The sequence below is a fragment of the Elephas maximus genome, chromosome X, assembly GCF_024166365.1.
Source record: "Elephas maximus indicus isolate mEleMax1 chromosome X, mEleMax1 primary haplotype, whole genome shotgun sequence".
Taxonomy (NCBI): domain Eukaryota; kingdom Metazoa; phylum Chordata; class Mammalia; order Proboscidea; family Elephantidae; genus Elephas; species Elephas maximus.
In genome coordinates this window covers 86,927,851-86,948,462 of record NC_064846.1, presented here as the reverse complement: position 1 = coordinate 86,948,462, position 20,612 = coordinate 86,927,851, and the positions used below count along the sequence as shown (strand labels likewise).

Here is a 20,612-nt window from a genome sequence, read left to right as displayed (position 1 = left end):
TAAAATACATTCTAAAAAGAGTTCAGTGGAAATAGGAGAATCATTTTAAATGTGTTTCAGAATTTCATTTGGAAGTATGAAGAGTTAAATTTTTCTGGGATTTTAACAACAATGATATTTAGAAAAGAGAACATTTTTTAAAAAGAGCAAATTTTAATTTCTTCAATTTAGTATTAGAGTTTTTCTATTTATATAAAGAAAATTATCAATGAAAAATTTTTAAAAAGTCAAGGACTACAAATAGTAGTCATTAGACTGCTAGGTAAAAATTCCAATGACAATCTAAACTCAAAAATTGCTGAGCACAGATTAAAAGCAAATTGCATTTATGTTTGGATAGCAAAACAAACAAAACCATAAGACAAAAAAAATCGCATTGTCCATTGTATAATCCCAAATGAGGTGTTTTGGCCATGTAAACATAGTAAGTAAATATGCTTTTCCAGCTTTTATTTTTATGTATCACATGTCAATGTATACAGAGACTAAAATATACTTTGAATTAAAAAAAAAAACTTTATTCTGTACTGTATTTTATATAAAGCACTTCATTCTATAAGTACTTTGATGCCAGAATTTTGACTTCACTTTTGAGGAAGATGTTTCATATACAAGCTAATGCTAGCTCTGTCAAAGACACCTACAAAAATATGTCCCTCACATTTTTACACATAATATGTAGAACTATAAAATCTGTGCAAGTGGAAACTCCCTGGAATTTTCTAATGTACTGAAAGTAGAGCAAGCTGAAACAAAGCACTATATATATATAAATAGTGCTTAATTATTCTGGCATACCTAGTGTTTTTATTCTAATCAGAGTGTAACTTATCTATATATACACACAAAGAAAATTTAAGAAGCAAGTGAAGTAAACAGAAGCACCAGTTCTTTAAGTTACACTTGATCACGTAGGCGAGCGAGTCTCTGCGATAGTTCATCCTGGATAAAACAAATTTTAAAAGTCACCAAGCCTGTGATAAATATGAATCAGTAATATTTAAATAGCTCACAGTTTAAATAAGATTGAAAATCTTGTCTCAAAATTTCACATAAAAATCAACATTAAAATTTCACATTTTTAAATACTTCAAACGAAATGGAAAACCTAATAGAGCACAGGCTATGATAGAAAAAATTCAATTGCTAAACGAAAAAGGCATGAAAATAGAAAAGTGAGAGGGCCTTAAGTTTAATACTCCTTATTAAGGAGACTTTAAGCTTATCAAATTTTGCTACTTTATGATGCTACTACATTGTAGTAGAAAATAATCTTTACAAAAGTAAAAATAAAAGTAAACATATTTCCTTATATATAAATATGAATATATGCAGTAGATATTTAATTTATATAAATATTTTATAAAATGTATATATTTCCTAAATCATTTAAATATACATCAAGCTAATGCTAATCAAGATAAAATCCAAACTGCTACCTGTTCTGCTGAAGCAACACTTGTGCCAACAGAACCAGTCTGTCCCTGTGGTAGCTCCATATTGAGATCAAGGCTATAAAAAAAATAGCATAAATGAGTGTTAATATTGGCATTTTTCTCTTTACTGTATTATAATAAGCAATAAAGAACAGGCTTATTGCAAATTTGAAAATTTCACCTTGCATTTTACCTTAATTTAAATGAAAATAAAACAGGCTCAATTTTATAAATGAAAATGGAACTTAAACATGTTCTTAAACTCAAACACTGTAAAATTATAAATAAATTTAATAATTTTACAGTGTTTTTGTTGAATCCAATAGCAATCTATGTAGATGGTAACCTTATGATAGAAAAGCTAATAAAAGACTAGGAAATGATGAGGTCTGCTGAACAAAAGACCAAAATAATGGTCATCTGGTATATTAGATTCATTGGCAATTACTATATGTCTCCTACTATGAAGAAAAATTAATCTTCTGAAAAAGGATAAAACTAGATTCTAGCTAGGTAAACGTAGTGTCAGGATCCACATCTAATATTTGTGGAAACTTCAAATCCAGTGTTTAGCTCCTCAGTTACTCTTAGTAGGAATCTAATGATTGCGTCCAACTATATAACTGATGTTCCAGAAACTTAAGTAAACTTGCCCAAGCTCACCCTAGTGGTAGAGATGAGATTTGAACCCAGGGTTGTCTGCCTCTAAGGCCCATGATTTTAACCTCCATTATACTACCTCCCCTAGGATATCAACTAGTCTTTCTGCCTGTCTCTAGACCAGTGTATGCCAATTCCAGTTTTAAAAGACTACAGGGAATACAGATATGCTATGTTAAATTCTGGAAACCCTGGTGGTGTAGTGGTTAAGTGCTACAGCTGCTAACCAAAGGGTCAGCAGTTCAAATCTGCCAGGCGCTCCTTGGAAACTCTATGGGGCAGTTCTACTCTGTCCTATAGGGTCGCTATGAGTCGGAATCAACTCGACAGCACTGGGTTTGTTTTTGGTTTATGTTAAATTTTATTGAGGGATAAGGAATCACAAACTCAAACAGCAATAAAACAAAACCAAAAACAAACAAAAAACCAAACCCTTTGCCATCAAGTTGATTCCGACTCATAGTGACCCTAAAGGACAGAGTAGAACTGCCCCATAGGGTTTCCAAGGAGTGCCTGGTGGATTTGAACTGCTGACGTTCTGATTAGCAGCTGTAGCTCTTAAACATTATGCCACCAGAGTTTCCATAAAACAAAACAAAAAAACCAAACCCACTGCTGCCAAGTCGATTCCAACTCATAGTGACCCTACAGGATAGAGCAGAACTGCCCCATATGGTTTCCAAGGCTCGATTTTTTTTAGATGAAAGTTTACAGAGCAAATTAGTTTCTCATTAAACAGTCAATACACAAATTGTCCCGTGACATTGGTTGCCAACTCTGTGATGTGTCAACACTCTCCCCCTCCCCACCTCAAGTTACCCACTTCAATTCGTCCAGCCTTCCTGTCTCTTCTGCCTTCTTGTCCTTGGTTTTGCACTGTTGTACCCATTAGTTTTGTATACATGATTAAACTGTACTCAGTTAAAAGGGTGTTCGGGGGCCATAGTCTTGGGGTTTCTCCAGTCTCTGTCAGACCAGCAAGCCTGTTTGTGTGTGTGTGTGTGTGCGTGTGTGTGAATTTGAATTTTGTTCTACATTTTTCCCCCTCTATTGTGATCCCACCAGGGCAGTTGATGGTGGTAACAGGGCACCATGTAGTTATTCAGGGCTCAGTACAGTGGAGGTTGTGCTAGCTGTGATCCATTAGTCCCTTGAACTAATCTGTCCCTTGCATCTTTGGTCTTCTTCACTATCCTTTGCTCTAGCTGGTATGGGACTAGTAGATGTATCTTCGACGGCCACTCACAGGCCTTTAAGACCCCAGCCACTACTCACCCCACTTGGATGTAGAACATTTTCTTTATAGACTATGCTAGGCCAATTTACCTAGATGTCTCCTGAGACCATGGTCCCCATCGATCAGCTCAGTAGCTCGGTCTCTCAGGGAGTTTGGATGTGTCTGTGAAGTTTCTGTGACTTTGCCCTGGTCAAACTGTGCTGACTTCCCCAATATTGTGTACTGTCTTATGGAAGCGGACTGCCACATTTTTCACTTGTTGAGCAGCTGGTGGGTTCAAGCCACTGACCTTTCAGTTAGCAGCTGAGTGCTTTAACCACAGTGCCGCCAGGGCTCCTACTTGTTTCTCGTCCTACTAAAAACTAAATAAGAGGATTTGGGCATGAAAATACAGCAAGAGAGGTTTTGTAAAATGAATGTCACATTACAGCCTTATTGACTGTGATGGTTAAGGTTGTGTGTCAACTTGGCTAGGCCATAATTCTCAGTGGTTTGACAGTTATGTAACGATGTAATCACCTCCATGATGAGATCTGATATAATGTAATCTCCTCCATGATGAGATTTGCTATGAGTAGCCAAGTAGTTGAAAGGGAATTTCCTTGGAGGTATGGCCTGCATTCAATACATGTGGACTTTCTGTCAAAGCTCGCTGGCTTTTGCTCTGCTCTGGATCCTACATTCAGCTCATCATCATCTGAACTCTGGTTCTTGGGACTTGAGCTAGCAGCTTACCTGCCAATCTTTGGATTCGTCAGCCTCTGCAGCCTGTGAGCCAGAGACCTGCTGTCTGACCTGCAGATCTTGGGTTTGTCAGCCCTGCAGCTATGTGAGTCTGGAGAAACCTCCAGCCTACCCACGGACTTGGGACTTTCCAGCCTCTACAACTACATGAGTGATTTCCTTGATATAAATCTCTTTCATATATATATGTGTGGTTGTGTGTGTGTGTGTATGTATATATATGTGTGTATAATAAAAAAAATTATTATGTATATATATGTGTGTATACATATACATACACACACACACATATACACACACACACGCTTCACTAGTTTTGCTTCTCTAGAAAACCCAGCCTAAGACACTGACCCTCAATGGAAATCAAGATCAGTAACTTTTTTCCTATGATTTAGAGTAGGATTTCTCAACCTCAACACTATTGACATTTGGGCTGGATAATTCTAGGGGCTGTTATGTGCATTGTAGGATGTTTGCTGCATCTCTGGCCTCTACCCACTAGATTCCAATAGCACCCCTCCCCCTAGTTGTGACAGCCAAAAAATGTTTCAAGACATTGCCAAGGTGGGGGTGGGTGAGTGGCAAAATTGAGAGAAGATGGTTACATCAATAATGGGTGGGGACTGAAGCCGTAGAAACAAATTGACATCAGTATCTCTAAATCAGTGGTCCTACCTGTTTCTACTGCTTTTGCCACCGCCCGACCTTGGCATGTCTAGAAACATTTTTGACTGTCACAACTAGGGGGAAGAGTGCTACTGACACCCAGTGGGTAGAGGCCAGGGATGCAGCTAACATCCTACAACGCACAGGACAATTCCCCAGAATTATCCAGCCCAAATGGCAACAGTGTAGAGGTTGAGAAATCTGCTCTAAATCATATAAAAAAATTATCTACTGATCTTGATTTCCCCTGAGGGTCAGCAAGGCCTTACTGTGACAACATTCATTTTACAAGACCTCTCTCGCTTTATTTTCAAGACCAAATCCTCTCATTTAGCTTTTAGTAGAATCAGAAAAAAGTCATTAGCCTCTTATTAGTAAGGTAAGAGTCTTCTGACACACAATGCCTTAGTCTCTGTTATAATACCTAACAAAAATCACCTTTCTTGCTACCTTCTTGTTGGTATCTGGGGTACATCAGGGTACTAACAGAGCAAAACAGTATATAACCTAACCTCCAGCCCTGTTCTCAAACACTGCAAACATGATTTTTAATTAACCTGAGTTTAAATTTATTATTAATACATTACTGATCTAAAAAGTTGATAAACTTCACTGTTCATTCTAATCAGGTATTAGCTTAGATACTAGAATAATATTCATCTACTCTATTTTCCAGGCATCTTCAAATTTTCCCTTCCCAGGAGAAAAGAGTAATGTACATAAACACTATTTCAGCCTATTACTGTACCTTTGAAAATAGAGTATAAAACTTAATATCATCTAATTTTAATCTTTATCTTAGAATTATATTTTTATTATTTGCTACTATGTTCTCTTGAGAAAACCCTGGTGGCGTAGTGGTTAAGAGCTACGGCTGCTAACCAAAAGGTCGGCAGTTCAAATCCACCAGGTGCTCCTTGGAAACCATACGGGGCAGTTCTACTCTGTCCTATAAGGTTGCTTTGAATCGAGATCGACTCGACGGCGATGGGCTATGTTCTCTTGAACTAAATAATATACCAGAGAATAATGCTATAACACAACTTCTGTAGGACAAATATCATGATCAAATCATCCCTCTAAAACACCAAGGAACTGAAATAACACAATCCACAGCAGACATCCTATTTTTCAAAGCAGGTACACAAAAGGGTTTCGATTATTTACTTCTGTAAAAAAAAAAAATAAAAAGATCACCTGCAATTCTGCAGTATTGCTGTCTTTGACCCCCTTGGACATTTTGCACATATTGTTCAGTTTGCAGGACTCAAAATGGACATATGACTCAATGGCCTGATCATAGCAGAATTCTTTTGGAAGATTCTTTTTTTTTTAAATTCATACATTTGCTATTTGCTGAGCATAGTAGGTATTCAGCAAATGTTTAAACACTCCTGCCTCCCCAATCACCCTCTACCAATTCTTGTTATCACACACTAAATAAATATACCTCCAAAGATTTTTAAGAAAATACAAAAATGATTTGAACAAAGTCACACGTTTTTGAGCATGGCAAACAACTAGATGACTGGCCCAAAGGTCCTTCCAACACTAAATTCTAGGGTCATAAACCTAATTCTGACCTTTGGTAGTAAAAACAGAAATATTTTTATCTACACAATAATTTTAGCTATCTAGATATTAAATCAAGATTATCCAAAAGCACCTGAATAACTTCTTACCCAGCTTCGTCTGCCATTTCTTGAAGCAGCATATCCACTTGGTTCTAGAATAAGAAAATAACAAATTGTATTTTAATAGCAATTGCTACTTTTTTTTTAAATCCCCTTTTAAGAAGGTGGCTCTGGTTGTGTACAATTTTTAAAGCAAAGCCTTTTCAAAAAGATATTTTTACCACTAGAGGGAGCTGTGGTATTTGAGGATATGATTTTCTCTGTATAATGTTAAATTATAAATCTGTAAACTATGAGGTTTTTTTAAACTATGAAGTTATGTGAAAAATGTTAGCACCAAGATTCACATATAATTTGAATCTCTGAATAATGTTAGTTCTCTCTAAGGTAGGGAATGAATTTATAAAGCCCTGTTCTAACCTACATTGTTTTTAAAGTACAATACATTTAAATTTTATATTAATTGTTTTTGTCCTTTCTGCCAGATATTATAACTTTAACTGTTGTATGACAATGCAGTATTGAAATACCAAATTTTATTTATACATTCTATTTCTAGACAGACTTTTTAAAAATCCTAATTTTTCCCTATTACAGACAATGGTGCAATGAACATTCTCATGTATATGTATTTTGTACACATATGTAGGTGTTTCTTTGAAATAAATTTGGAAGTGGAATTACTACGCTATAGGTTGCATGCCTTTTCATAGGCTTTGATTTATTCAACAAATATTTATTGAGAATCTTCTTTATGCCAGGTAATGTCTTAAGTAATAGGGATGAAAATCCCTGCCCTCATTAAGGTCACATTCTAGTATGTGTACATGGGAGGGGGCAAATAAATAAATGAAATAATATATCATATTAGAAGGTTATATGTGTTATGCAGAAAAATAAAGCAAAGAAGGTAGATAGGAAGTACAGGACATGGTGAGCGTACATGCGATTTTTTGTAGGATGGTCAGGAAAGGTCTCACTGAGAAAATGACATCTGAACAAAGAACTGAAGGAGGTGAGGCAGTGAGCAATGAGGGTGTATGGGGAAAGAATACTCAAGGTACAGGAAACTCAAAGCAGAATGGCTCTGAGGCAGAAACTTACTTGGCATGTTTGAGAAATAACAAGAAACAGAAACTCGTTTGGCATGTTTGAGAAATACCAGCAGGCGAAGTGCCTGAGTAAAGCGATGGGTAGTAATAGGAGATGTGGTCAGAGAAGTAGGTTAGGTGGATCCTAAAGGTCCTCATAGGCCACTGTAAAGAATTTTTTCTTTTATTCTGAGGAAGATGTGGAGCTACTAGAAGGTTTTGAGCAGAGGAGTGAGATGACCTGACTTGTTTGAACAGGATTGCTCCAGCTACTACTATGTGGAGAACAGACTGTAGATATTACCAAATTAATTTGGTAAAGTGGAAATGCCAATTTAAATTCTCCTAATTCATTTTTTTTAATTCATTAGCAGGGATGACAACCTGAGTGTTCAACCAGGTCCCTAGCCACTTCTGTTGAAAGTTTTGGTTGAGGTTTTATGAAGAACGCCTTGTATATATTTGAATGTCCCCAGAACCTAGTATAATATCTGAAACAGGAGAAGATGATTGGTAAATGTTGGGTGAATCTCAGATTTTTTAGAGCTAAAAGGAACTTAAAAAAAAAGTATCAGCAAATCCCGTACATTTTACAGATAAGTAAACCAAGGTCTAGGGTAGTGAGTATCTTAATCAAGGTCCCAAAGTTAAGTAGTGGCGGAGCTGAAATTAGAAATCCAAGTATCCTGACTTCAAGTCATCTTTTCAAGTCACTGTTTTCTAAACTTAAACCAATGAAACTAAATCGGTTGTGATCAAGTCAATTCCGTTCATAAAATCACCTACGGATTATCTGAGATGCTTGAACAAGAATCAGAAACCCTAGGACAGTGTTTTTTGAACTTAGCGCATATATCACCTGGGGACCTTATTAAAATGCAGATTCTGATTCAATAGATTCAGGGGTGGGACCTGAAATTCTGCATTCCTAATGAGCTTCCAAGTGATACAGGTATTTCTGATTCTTCCAGGACACTTTGAGGCGCAAGACTCTTGGGGAGATTTAAAAGAAATGTCTAAATGTATACTCAAAGACATATCATGAATTATTTTGTCTTCTTAACTAAACCCTGAAAAAAAGCTTGTTCTCCTATTATTAACTCTGTGAAAATAGTTACCTGCAGTAAAATTTGGGTGGAGGGTTTTTGATTTCTTTCTAATCTTTTCTAAAAATTATATATTTTTTCCTTCTTAGCATCTAAAGTAGTGGTAACGAGCTCTCTGTTCATCTGACTGAGGAGCTGGGATCAAAGAGAAGAGGGATACTGAGCTTAAGAAATTTTCTATTGAATATTTAAATTTCACAAAACTGTTTCTGGCTCATGTCACATCATCTAAAATTTTAATTTTCTATGTTTTTTTTTTTATGTAGCAGATCTCTGTCCAGGTTGCAGGTTCAGAAAACATCCTAGTTATATGAAAAATAATTGCTCTTGTAATTTAATATGTGTTCATCTGTGACCTATACATAAATAGCACACCTAAAGAGTAGGTAAGTACAAAAAAAGCAGAAGAATATTTGTAATGAGACGAATTAGCTGAGGCTTAGGATAATACTAAACTGCCTCAGTGAGCCTCTAATGCAATGCCTTCATCAATAAAAACCACTGGCAGCCAGGCAGAGCCAAGTTCTAGACTCTATAGACATGTGACCTAGTATAATTCCTACAACTCCAAACCGAGCTAGGGAATGTAGTTTTCCAGTGCCTCCTCAAGAATCTAGAGGCAGTGTAGTAACTTTCTACCTGTATTCTGGGGACAAGCCATGTTTGTTTAGCATTGCAGAAATGATTTAGGTTGATAAAGCCATCATATTTTGAAGTAATTATTCCACATACAGAACCTATTCTTACTTGTGGTGTTGTTAGGGTTGTAGTGCTACTCATTGTGTCTTCCATTTGTTGTGTCTGAACATCCAGCGTTTCAAATTGGTGTTCAAATTTGTCCATTAGAGCAGAAATCTGTAAAAAGAGATATGGTTATAAGAACAACTTATATTGAAAAGGTGCTATCTGAAGATCATTTTTTTTTTTTTACCTTCTCTAAGTTCATACTCCTCAATGTAGCATCCATAGACTTGACTACATCTGCCATGGACTTTGTTACCTATTTGGAGTATAAAAACAGATTTAGCGTCCAATAATATAAAAAAAAGCAATCACAAAATTTCTGCAGTCTCTTAAATGTACTGCTTACAGATCAACTTACAGGATTTGTTTAACCCTTTCTTAACAGTAAAAATACATTATGTATTTCTGGTCTAGGCATTGGCTATCACTTTATTGTAAGGCAACTAATTAGACCTTAGCTCAAAAAGTCACTGCCAAATCATTTTCATCACTAAGCACTTTGACTATGTCACTCCTGCTCATGAAGGCCTTTATTAGCATCCTGTAGTGTCTTGCAATAGATTGATTTCTGTCAACGCTTAATATTCTAAATAAACTTAAATCAAGAGTCTCATTCATTTACAGATATTAAGCCTTACCTTGCCCATTGTTACTGCAGTTTGAACTCTGGCTGCTACAGCATCAACCCTAGCACTCATTCTCAAGAAATTAATTGCTTGGCTTTTCTGGCGTATTGCATTTTCAGCATGTATTCTTGCAACTTCTGTATTGCCCTTCTGAATGGCCTGTTTTAAACAGAACAAAAGTAAATACTGGTGAAGGCAAAGCAAAAGGGAATACTGGCAAAGACAAAGAGCAAGAGTACAGATACTTTAAAAAGAGGGAAACAACCCCAAATTAACCTATAATCTGTTAAGAGCTTTTCAAATTGGCTTTTTAGAAAATAATCACTTCTTAAATTGTTAAAGGGAAAATTTATAGTTATTTAAAATTTTAATCTTATGATTACAAAAATATGATCATTAATTTTAAGAAATGAGAATATAAAGAAAAAGTTATAAAAAAATGCCCATAATCACATCACTGAGCACTTTTCACTGTTAACATTTTAGTGTATAGTATAACAAGTATGTAAGTATATCGCCAATATAAATATATTTATTTAAAAAGAACAGACTGTTTTGGAAGCTTTTCTATCACCTAATATAAAAAAAAGTTTTTAAGTCAGTAAATACATAGTTATATCATCATTTCTAAAGGCTGCACTATATGGATGTACCCTCAACCAGGACTTTCCTGAAGTATGGTATAAACATTACTGATGGAACATAAAATGATTTTGGATATTACAAAATGTAAAATAAGTATCTTCATTTTACTAATGTATTTATTTAAATATGTATTTGAAAAAGATGTAACTAGCATAAATCCACGTTTTTCCTGCTATAATAGCTTAGAGCAGGGCTAAAGTTAAAAAGAAAAGCAAATCAATTGAAAGGAAAAATATTATATAAATAGTTCAGATGGTCCCCCAATATAGCAAAACCAAGAAGGTACAGAAAAAGCTTCTAAAATATGAGAACATAGATCAATTAAGATCCCTGATGTTAGATATTGGTATCTAATTCTGCAATAGAATAAACATCAATATGACACCTATAACAGTATATGCAATTTGCACACTTTCCAAGTATTTTAAGATAAATTCCTAGATGCAGAATTATTGGATTCAGAAGTACACACAATGTTAATTGTCTTCCACAGCATTCTGGTGACAATTTACATCCCCTTCAGCAGTCTTTTTTCAGCAGTATAAAAGAGTTCCTATCTTCCCATAAACTCATCAACATGAGGTATTAATATTATTATTATAATCTATGACAATATATGAAAGGTGAAAAGTGGTATCTCATCATATTTATTTGACTATAAGTGAGGTTGAACAACTTTCTATGCTTAATAGCCATTTGTATTTCTTCTTTTAAAGATTTAAGGCTGTTTGTGTGATGATAAGATTTATTCAGTAGAGACAGTAAAACTGGTGATTCAGGGAAGAAATTCTAAAGCAATGTCATTGGGTAAGAGAAAGTGATGTGATGTAGTACAAGAGTGGAAGAGCTGGCCTTAGAATGGATAGTTTATCTATAGTACACGGGTAATGCCTGATTTATGACGGGTTCCATTCTGATGACTCCATTGTAAGTCGGTTCTGACATAATTAAATACCTCTTTTTTTTTTAGTTTTTATTATTATTGCCTTTAATTATCAGTATCTTTATAAACCCTACCTTTATTTGTCTTTGGGTGTTGGAAACAATGCTTATAAACTTAGATACATTTTAATACTACATATATACATAAAAAATAGACAAATCATAAAAAGTTAATCTGACAATAAAGAAGAGTTGGACAACACTGCATTTTGTCAGTTGCAGTAATAACTACACTTGTGGAAGGTTCTGGATCATGTGGATTATCCCTGCTAATAGGGATGATGCTTCCAGTCAGAAAATTAGTGAGAGCTGTCTGCATGGTACTTTTCTTCCTTTTTTTTTTTTTTCCATATTTTTACGGTAACATCTCATTGCTTCCTAAAACTGCCCATTGACTTTAGCAAACCAATCAGCATCTGAGTCCATATTTTCAAGCAACTGAAGCCCCTGATTTAGTTTAAAAAAACTAAATCTATGCAGTGGTGTTTTTAACAGTAAATCATAAAATTGAACATCGATGACAGAACATCTGAGAATGATATCAGCAAATTACATGCTGCAACACTCTATGTAGTTACATATTCTAACGATAAGATGTAAAAAAAAAAAAAAAGACAGTTTTAAGTGTGGTTCACCATAACTAGAATATGTCTTAAGTCAGGGACTACCTGTTTAGAGCTTATGGGCACAAATACAAGCAGATATGGTATTCAGAGCTTGTCACAATGAAAGTGAAGGCAAGGTCATCAGCTGAAAGCGAGACCGGGAGAAGGGGATCTTTTTTTTTTTATTATTATTGTGCTTTAAATGAAAGTTTACAAATCAAGTCATTCTCTCATACAAAAATTTATATACACCTTGGTTTATACTCTTAGTTGATCTCCCCCTAATGAGACAGCACACTCCTTCTCATCACCCTCTATTTTCGTGTCCATTCAGCCAGTTTCAGTCGCCCTCTGCCTTCTCATCTCCCCTCCAGACAGGAGCTGCCCACATAGTCTCAAGTGTCTACTTGATCCAACAAGCTCACTCCTCAGAAGTATCATTTTCTATCCTATAGTTCAGTCCAATCCCTGTCTGAAGAGGTGGCTCTGGGAATGGTTCCAGGCTTGGGATAACAGAAGGTCTGGGGACCATGACCTCCGGGGTCCTTCTAGTCTCAGTCAGACCATTAAAAAGAGAAGAAGATTAAGTATGGTCTTTTTACAAGAATTTGAGGTCTGCATCCCACTGCTAACCTGCTGCATCAAGGATTCTCTGTTGCGGTCTCTGTCAGGGCAGTCATTGGTTGTAGCTGGGCACCATCTAGTTCTACTGGTCTCAGGCTGATGTAGTCTCTGATTTCTGTGGCCCTTTCTGTCTCTTGGGCTCATAATCACCTTGTGTGTTGTTCTTCATTCTCCTTTGTGCAAGGTGGGCTGAGACCAACTGATGCATCTTAGATGGCCGCATGCTAGAGTTTAAGAACCCAGACACCACTCACCAAAGTGTGATGCAGAATGTTTTCTTAATAGATTTTATTATGCCAATTGACCTAGATGTCCCCTGAAAACATGGTCCCCAAACCTCACTCCTGCTACGCTGGTCTTCGAAGCATTCAATTTATTCAGGAAACCTCTTTGCTTTTGGTTTAGTCCATTTGTGCTGACCTCTCCTGTACTGTGTGTTGTCCTTCCCTTCACCTAAATTAGTTATATACTATCTAATTAGTGGATACCCGTCTCCCTCCCTCCCTGCCTCCCCACTCTCCTAACCATCAAAGAATATTTTCTTCTCTGTTTAAACTATTTTTTGAGTTCTTATAATAGTGGTCTCATACAATATTTGTCTTTTTGCAACTGACTAATTTAACCCAGCATAATGCCTTCCAGATTCCTCTGTTATGAAATGTTTCATGGATTCATCATTGGTTTTTATCTATGCATAGAATTCCATTGTATGAATATACCATAATTTATCCATTCATCTGTTGCTTGGCACCTTGGTTGCTTCCATCTTTTTGCTATTGTAAACAGTGCTGCAATGAACATGGGTGTGCGTGTATCTGTTCGCGTAAAGGCTATTATTTCTCTAGCATATATTCCAAGGAGTGGGATTGCTGGATCATATGGTAGTTCTATTTCTAGCTTTTTAAGGAAGCGCCAAATCAATTTCCAAAGTGGTTATACCATTTTACACTCCCACCAGCAGTGCATAAGTGTTCCAGTCTCTTCACAACCTCTCCAACATTTATTATTCTGTGTTTTCTGGATTAATGCCAGCCTTGTTGGAGTGAGATTGAATCTCATTGTAGTTTTGATTTGCATTTCTCTAATGGCTAATGATCATGAGCATTTCCTCATGTATCTGTTAGCTACCTGAATGTCATCTTTAGTGAAGTCTCTGCTCATATCCTTTGAAGATTTTCTAATTGGGTTATTTGTCTTTTTGTTGTTGAGTTTTTGCAGGATCATGTAGATTTTAGAGATCAGACACTGATCGGAAATATCATACCTAAGAACTTTTTCCCAGTCTGTAGGTAATCTTTTTACTCTTTTGGTGAAGTCTTTGGATGAGCATAGGTGTTTGAGTTTTAGGAACTCCCAGGTATCTAGTTTCTCTTCTGGTGTTTGTGCATTGTTAGTAATCTTTTGTATAGTGTTTACGCCATGTATTAGGGCTCCTAGCATTGTCCCTATTTTTTTCTTCCATCTTCTTCAGAGTTTTAGATTTTATATTTAGGTCTTTGATCCAATTTGAGTTAGTTTTTGTGCATGGTGTGAGGTTTGGCTCTTGTTTCATTTTTTTTGCAGATGGATATCCAGTTGTGCCAGCATCATTTGTTAAAGAGACTGTCTTTTCCCCATTTAATGAACTTTGGGCCTTTGTCAAATATCAGCTGCTTATATGTGGATGGATTTATGTCTGGATTCTCAATTCTGTACCATTGGTCTATGTATCTGTTGTTGTACAAATACCAGGCTGTTTTGACTACTATGGTGGTATAATGGGCTCTAAAATCAGGCAGTGTGAGGCCTCCCACTTTACACTTCTTTTTCTGTAATGCTTTACTTATCCAGGGCCTCTTTCCCTTCCATATGACGTTGGAGATTTGTTTCTCCATCTCATTAAAAAATGTCGTTGGAATTTGGATTGGAATTGAATTGTATCTATAGGTTGCTTTTGGTAGAATAGACATTTTTACGTTAAGTCTTTTTGTCCATGAGCAAGGTATGTTTTTCCACTTATGTAGGTCTCTTTTGGTTTCTTGCAGTAGTGTCTTGTAGTTTTCTTTGTATAGGTCTTTTACATCCCTGGTTAGATTTATTCCTAAGTATTTTATTTTCTTGAGGGCTACCGTAAATGGTATTGATTTGGCGATTTCCTCTTTGATGTTCTCTTTGTTGGTGTAGAGGAATCCAACTGATTTTTGTATGTTTATCTTGTATCCTGATAATCTGCTGAACTCTTCTATGAGTTTCAGTAGTTTTCTTGAGGATTTTTTAGGATTTTCTGTGTATAAGATCATGTCATCTGCAAATAGAGATACTTTTACTTCTTCCTTGCCAATCTGGATGCCCTTTATTTCTTTATCTAGCCTAATTGCTCTGGCTAGGACCTCCAGCACAATGTTGAATAAGAGTGGTGATAAAGGGCATCCTTGTCTGTTTCCTTTCTCAAGGGAAATGCTTTCAGACTCTCTCCATTTAGGATGATGTTGGCTGCTGGCTTTATATAAATGCCCTTTATTATGTTGAGGAATGTCTCTTCTGTTCATATTTTCCTGAGAGGTTTTATCATGAATGGGTGTTGAACTTTGTCAAATGCCTTTTCTGCATCAATTGATGAGATCATGTGGTTGTCTTTTATTTGTATGATGAATTACAGCAATAATTTTTCTAATGTTGAACCATCCCTGCATACCTGGTATGAATCCCACTCGGTCATGGTGCATTATTTTTTTGATATGTTGTTGAACTCTAATGGCTAGAATTTTATTGAGGATTTTTACATCTAATTTCATGAGGGATATAGATCTGTACTTTCTTTTTTGTGGTGTCTTTCCTTTGTGGTGGATTTAACGTTAAACTCTATTTTATAAGAAATTCATATTGCCACTCCTGTTCTTTTTTGATTGTTGTTTCGTTGATATATTTTTTCTATCCTGTTTCAGTTTGTTTGTGGCTCTAAGGTGGGTCTCTTGTAGGCAGCATATAGACTGATCGCGTTTTTTAAATCCATTCTGCCACTCTCTCTTTATTGGTGCATTTAGTCCATTTACATTCAGTGTAATTATGGATAGGTATGAGTTTAGTGCTGTCATTTTGATATTTTTTTTCTATGTGTTGTTCACAGTTTCCTTTTCCCACTTAATTTTTTGTGCTGAGTAGTTTATATATTATCATTTCCTCTTATTTGTTGATGCTGCTTTTGTTTCTGCTGAGTCTTTATTTTTTTCTTGTATTTTATTTTGATGAGTAGGACTGTTAGTCTCCTTTTTGGTTACCTTAATATTTACCCCTATTTTTCTAAGTTTAAAACTAACTTTTATTTCTTTATATCACCTTGACTTCCTCTGCATATGAAAGAGCTACGACTACATTTCTTTTACATAATGACATCGCTGTTTCCCAGTTTTGAGTGTTTTTTTTTATGTTGATTAATTTTTGTGATTCCCCTATCTGGGCTGACATCTGATTGCTCTGTCCTGTGTTCTTGTCTAGGGTTGATTGATTTTCTAACCAGAGAAGTCCCTTTAGTATTTCTTGTAGTTTTGGCTTGGTTTTTACGAATTCCCTAAACTTCTGTTTATCTGGAAACGTCCTAATTTCACCCTCATATTTGAGAGACAGTTTTGCTGAATATATGAGTCTTGGCTGGCAACTTTTTTTCCTTCAATGCTTTAAATAAGTCATCCCATTGCCTTCTTGCCTGCACGGTTTCTGCTGAGTATTACGAGCTTATTCTTATTGACTCTCCTTTGTAGCTGACTTTTCATTTATCCCTAACCAACCAACACAAACCAAACCCACTGCCATCGAGTCTATTCTGACTCATAGCGACCCTACAGGACAGAGTAGAACTGCCGCACAGGGTTTCCATCATTTATCCCTAGCCACTCTTAAAATTCTCTTTTTGACAAGTTTAATTATGATATGTCTTGGTGACTTTCTTTTGAGATCTACCTTATGTGGAGTTCGATGAGCATCTTGGATAGATATCTTCTCATCTTTCACGATATCAGGGAAGTTTTCTGCCAACAAATCTTCAGCAGTTCTCTCTGTATTTTCTGTTATGCCTCCCTGTTCTGGTACTCCAATCACTCATAGGTTACATGATTGTTAGGGTTTCTTCATTTTTTTAAAATTCTTTTATCTGAGTTTTCTTCAAATATATTGGTGCCAAGTACTTTATCTTCAGTCTCACTATTTCTCCCTTACACTTCCTCAATTCTTCTCCTCTGACTTTCTATGGAATTGTCTAATTCTGTAATTTTATTGTTAATCTTCTGTTTTTCTGATTGCTGTCTCTCTATGGATTCTTGCAGCTCATTAAATTTTTCATCATGTTCTTGAATAACCTTTTTAATTTCTTCAACTACTTTATCTGTGTGTTCCTCGGCTTGTTCTGCGTATTGCCAGATCTCCTTCCTTATCTCGTTCTTGATGTCTTGAAGAGTTCTGTATATTAATCTTTTGTATTCTGCATCTGGTAATTCCAGGAAGACACCTTCATTGAGAAGATTCCTTGGTTTGTTGTTTTGAGAGCTTGTTGAAGTGATCATGGTCTGCTTCTTTATGTGATTTGATATTGACTGTTGTCTCTGAGCCATCTATAAGTTACCGTATTAGTTTATTTTATGTTTGCTTACTGTATCCTAGCTTCTTGCTGTGTTTTGTTTTGATATGCCCAAATAGGCTGCTTGAGTGAGCTAGCTTGATTATTTTCACCTTTGAAGCTCTAACATCCTGTCACCAGATGGCTAGAGCTGTTATCAGGTATATGAGTCTAGGAGTCCATTCACTTTTCTTGTATGCTTTCAGCTCAGGTGTCCAGGTAATTGATTATCAAGTGTGTGGTACAGGCTCTGTCCTACAGTCTTAGAGAGGTAGGGGTGATTGGTGTAGGCACAGGTATCTGGGTGCAACAGGGGGTCACGCTCTGAACAAGGCAGAGGACTGACAACCATTCCAAGTGTCTGTGAGGAAAGTGCATCCCTATTCCCTAGAGTGTACAGGTGGGTGGATTCTGCAAATGGACCATAGGCACCCAATGCTTTTGGTTGTAAGGACTGGAAGGTAGCACTTATCTTTGGACCCCTGTCGCGGGCGTCTAGGTGATGTGGGTGGAGCCACCAATCCTTAGGCCCCTGATGTGGGTAGGTGAGGACCGTGTTTAATAGGCAAAGCAGTGGCAAACGTCAAACATCCACCTCTCCACTACACAGCTGAAACAGTTGCAGTCTGCCAACAAGGGCCTATTCTTCTGAAATACTCACACAGGTCCAAGGTCCATGCAGGGCGGAAAAGTATGCAAAGTCCATGGACCATTTATGCCTAGACAGGAGCCACTTCTGTCCTGAGCTCTCCAGCTTAGTGGAGCTGGCAGATTATCTTTTCCCCAATTGTGAATTTATTCCTTCTCCAAGGCCAGGAGAATGGCTCAGGGCACGTAGCAGGGCCTATCTCAGGCCCAGGGAAATTGATAGCCACTGAAGCCAGCTTGGGGGCTGGGGGCATGGCAAAATAAACGCAAGTACTTAGCTTTTGCCGAGAGCGCCGTTCTTCTCTGGTTCTAGGGGTGTGAGTACGCTGTGCAGCTCGCTGTCTCTCCCTGAGGAAACCAGGTCAGGAACACTACCGCCAGCCTCACCGTGGTTGCTCCAGGGAATGGTGCCTGAGGGTTCCTGGTGATTCAGGTCTGGTAACTCCTCTCCGCTTCTGAACCATCATCTCTCTCTGCCCCTGCCACTCAGTCCATTTTCTAACTTTGCCTTTGATGTTCAGGGCTCCTAGCTTGTCATAAATATAATTGTTTCACTTTTTTTTTTTCGGGTCTTTAAGAGGGGTCACTGGAAGCATCTGACTGCTCCGCCATCTTGGCCGTGCCTCCAGGAGAGGGGTATCTTAATGTTTAAAGAAAGTGGGAAAGGTATAAAATTGTCATTTAAGAGAGTGGAAGAATAGATGGATTAGGGGAATACATTATAATCTATTACCTAGTCGTGTTGATGCTCTTAAATCTCTTTTAAATTAGACAACTTGGCAAAATGTTAAAAGCATGAAAACATACTCTCTGACCTAGCAATTGTACTTATAGGAATTCATTGTAAGGACATAATCAGAGACAACTACACAGATAAAAGAATGAACACTACTGGGGGTCACAAGGATGCTACGACTGCACCTGGACCCTCCCTGACCATGTTGTCATGGATGGTACTTTCTGCCGTCACCACAGCATTCCCCTCTCTGAAGAACGCAGCCCTTCTAGGTCCAGGGGTATTACAGGCAACAAAGATCTTTCACACAGGGCAGCCAAGTCTTGCACCTGTACCACCTCTTCCTGAACGTGGAGGAAAAGTTCACTTTGGGCTGATCCCTGAGGAATTCTTCCAGTTACTTTATCCTAAAACTGGTGTCACAGGACCCTGCATGCTTGGAACTGGGCTTATCTTATATTTCCTGTCCAAAAAAACTTATGTGATTACCCCCAGAAACCATCTCTCCCATATCAACAATAGGGCTGCTCATCTACGGAATTAAAAAATATGGTGCTTCTGTTGGACAATTCGCTGATAAAATCAATGTGGAAAAAATTACCAAACTAGAAGAGGTGAAGAAGACTTCCATCAAAAACATCCAAGATGCAAATGATTTTGAGAAGGCACAGCAGGCACTGGCTCAGAAACTCCATTACCTTTTTAATGTTCAGAGGAATAATATTGCTATGGCTTTGGAGGTTACTTACCAGGAACATCTGCACAGAATATACAAGGAGGTAAAAAATTTGGCTGCACTATCAGATCTCTGTGCAGAACCTGATGCATCAAAAGGAACAAGAGCACATGATAAACAGGGTAGAGAACAGCGTGGTACAGAGTATCTCTACACAGCAGTAGACGGAGACAATTGCCAAGTGCATTGAAGATCTACAGCTGCTTGCAAAGAAGGCTCAGATACAGCCAGTTATGTAAATGTATCTGTCCCAATTGAGACAGCTAGAAACAGCTGAATGAAAAATAGTCTATGTGACAAAATCGTTCTTTGTATATTGCTGTCTCCTGAAGTTACAGTTTATCTTAACTAAAAATGAAGTTTGAGTTTGATATACTGAGAGAACAAAACACAATCACCGGCCAGTTTAAAAAAAAAAGAGTAAACGTTACTGTAGCATTTAAAATAGCAAACAAAAAAAGAATTAGGTATCATCTAGATATCAATAGAAAAAATCATTTAATATGTTATAGTACATCCATGTTACTATGGCAGAATACTATTTTATTATTTTTTAAAAATTCTAGAAAATAGCTAATGACATGGGGAAATGCTCACAATGTAAGTAGTGACAAGGAGAGTAAGTCAGTTATCCATTCACCAAACATTTACTGAATGCCCATTATGTATCAGTCAATGGGGATACAGCATTGAATAAGACAAAGTCTCTACTGGTGGAAGAAGACAAATAAAAAATGAATAAACAAAGAAACTGCATTAGGCAGTGATAAGTGCTTTAATGAAATAAAATAGGACAGTCTAATAGGGTAATAGGGTAGATGGAATATTTTAGGCTAGATAGTGAGGAAGAGTCACTTGAGGAAATGATATTTAAGCTGAGAACTGAATGGAGAAAAGGAACTAGCCCCACAAAGGTGTGTCCAGGCAGAGGAAAAAGCTAATGCAAAGTTCTCAAGGCAGCATCAAGCTGACTGTGCTCTAAGAAAAATGAGAAGTCCAGTGTGTGCTGGAGCTGAGTGATTAAGGGGAAGAGCAGTACGAGAGGAGGCTTGAGAGGAGAAAGCAGGGGCCAGATTATATACAGCCTTGTAGGTAATGGTAAGGATTTGGTTTTAGGTGTGTTGGGAAGCCATGGGAGGGCTCT

The 20,612-nt window shown here is 37.0% G+C and overlaps 1 protein-coding gene and 1 pseudogene across 1 annotated transcript; one reads left to right on the top strand and one right to left on the bottom strand.

Moving 5' to 3' along the window:
* Window positions 1-368: 368 nt before the first annotated feature.
* Window positions 369-11,957, bottom strand: LOC126068741 (charged multivesicular body protein 1b-2-like). The gene is made up of 7 exons (XM_049871456.1): window positions 11,938-11,957; window positions 9,957-10,188; window positions 9,506-9,574; window positions 9,322-9,429; window positions 6,426-6,469; window positions 1,440-1,512; window positions 369-942 (listed from the first exon to the last, which is right to left on the bottom strand). Exons 1-7 carry the CDS (start codon window positions 11,955-11,957, stop codon window positions 898-900), a joined length of 591 nt encoding a protein of 196 aa, XP_049727413.1. The 3' UTR covers window positions 369-897.
* Window positions 11,958-18,934: 6,977 nt separating this feature from the next.
* On the top strand, window positions 18,935-19,707 carry LOC126069059 (ATP synthase F(0) complex subunit B1, mitochondrial-like; annotated as a pseudogene).
* Window positions 19,708-20,612: the final 905 nt, after the last annotated feature.

Coding starts and splice junctions, on each gene's coding strand:
- LOC126068741 (XM_049871456.1), bottom strand. CDS start 11,957: ATGGACTCAGATGCTGATTG. Junction 1,513..6,425: donor GAAATGGCAGACGAAGCTGG/GTAAGAAGTTAT, acceptor TTTTTTTTATAG/CCTTGATCTCAATATGGAGC. Junction 943..1,439: donor GTGTTGCTTCAGCAGAACAG/GTAGCAGTTTGG, acceptor TGTTTTATCCAG/GATGAACTATCGCAGAGACT.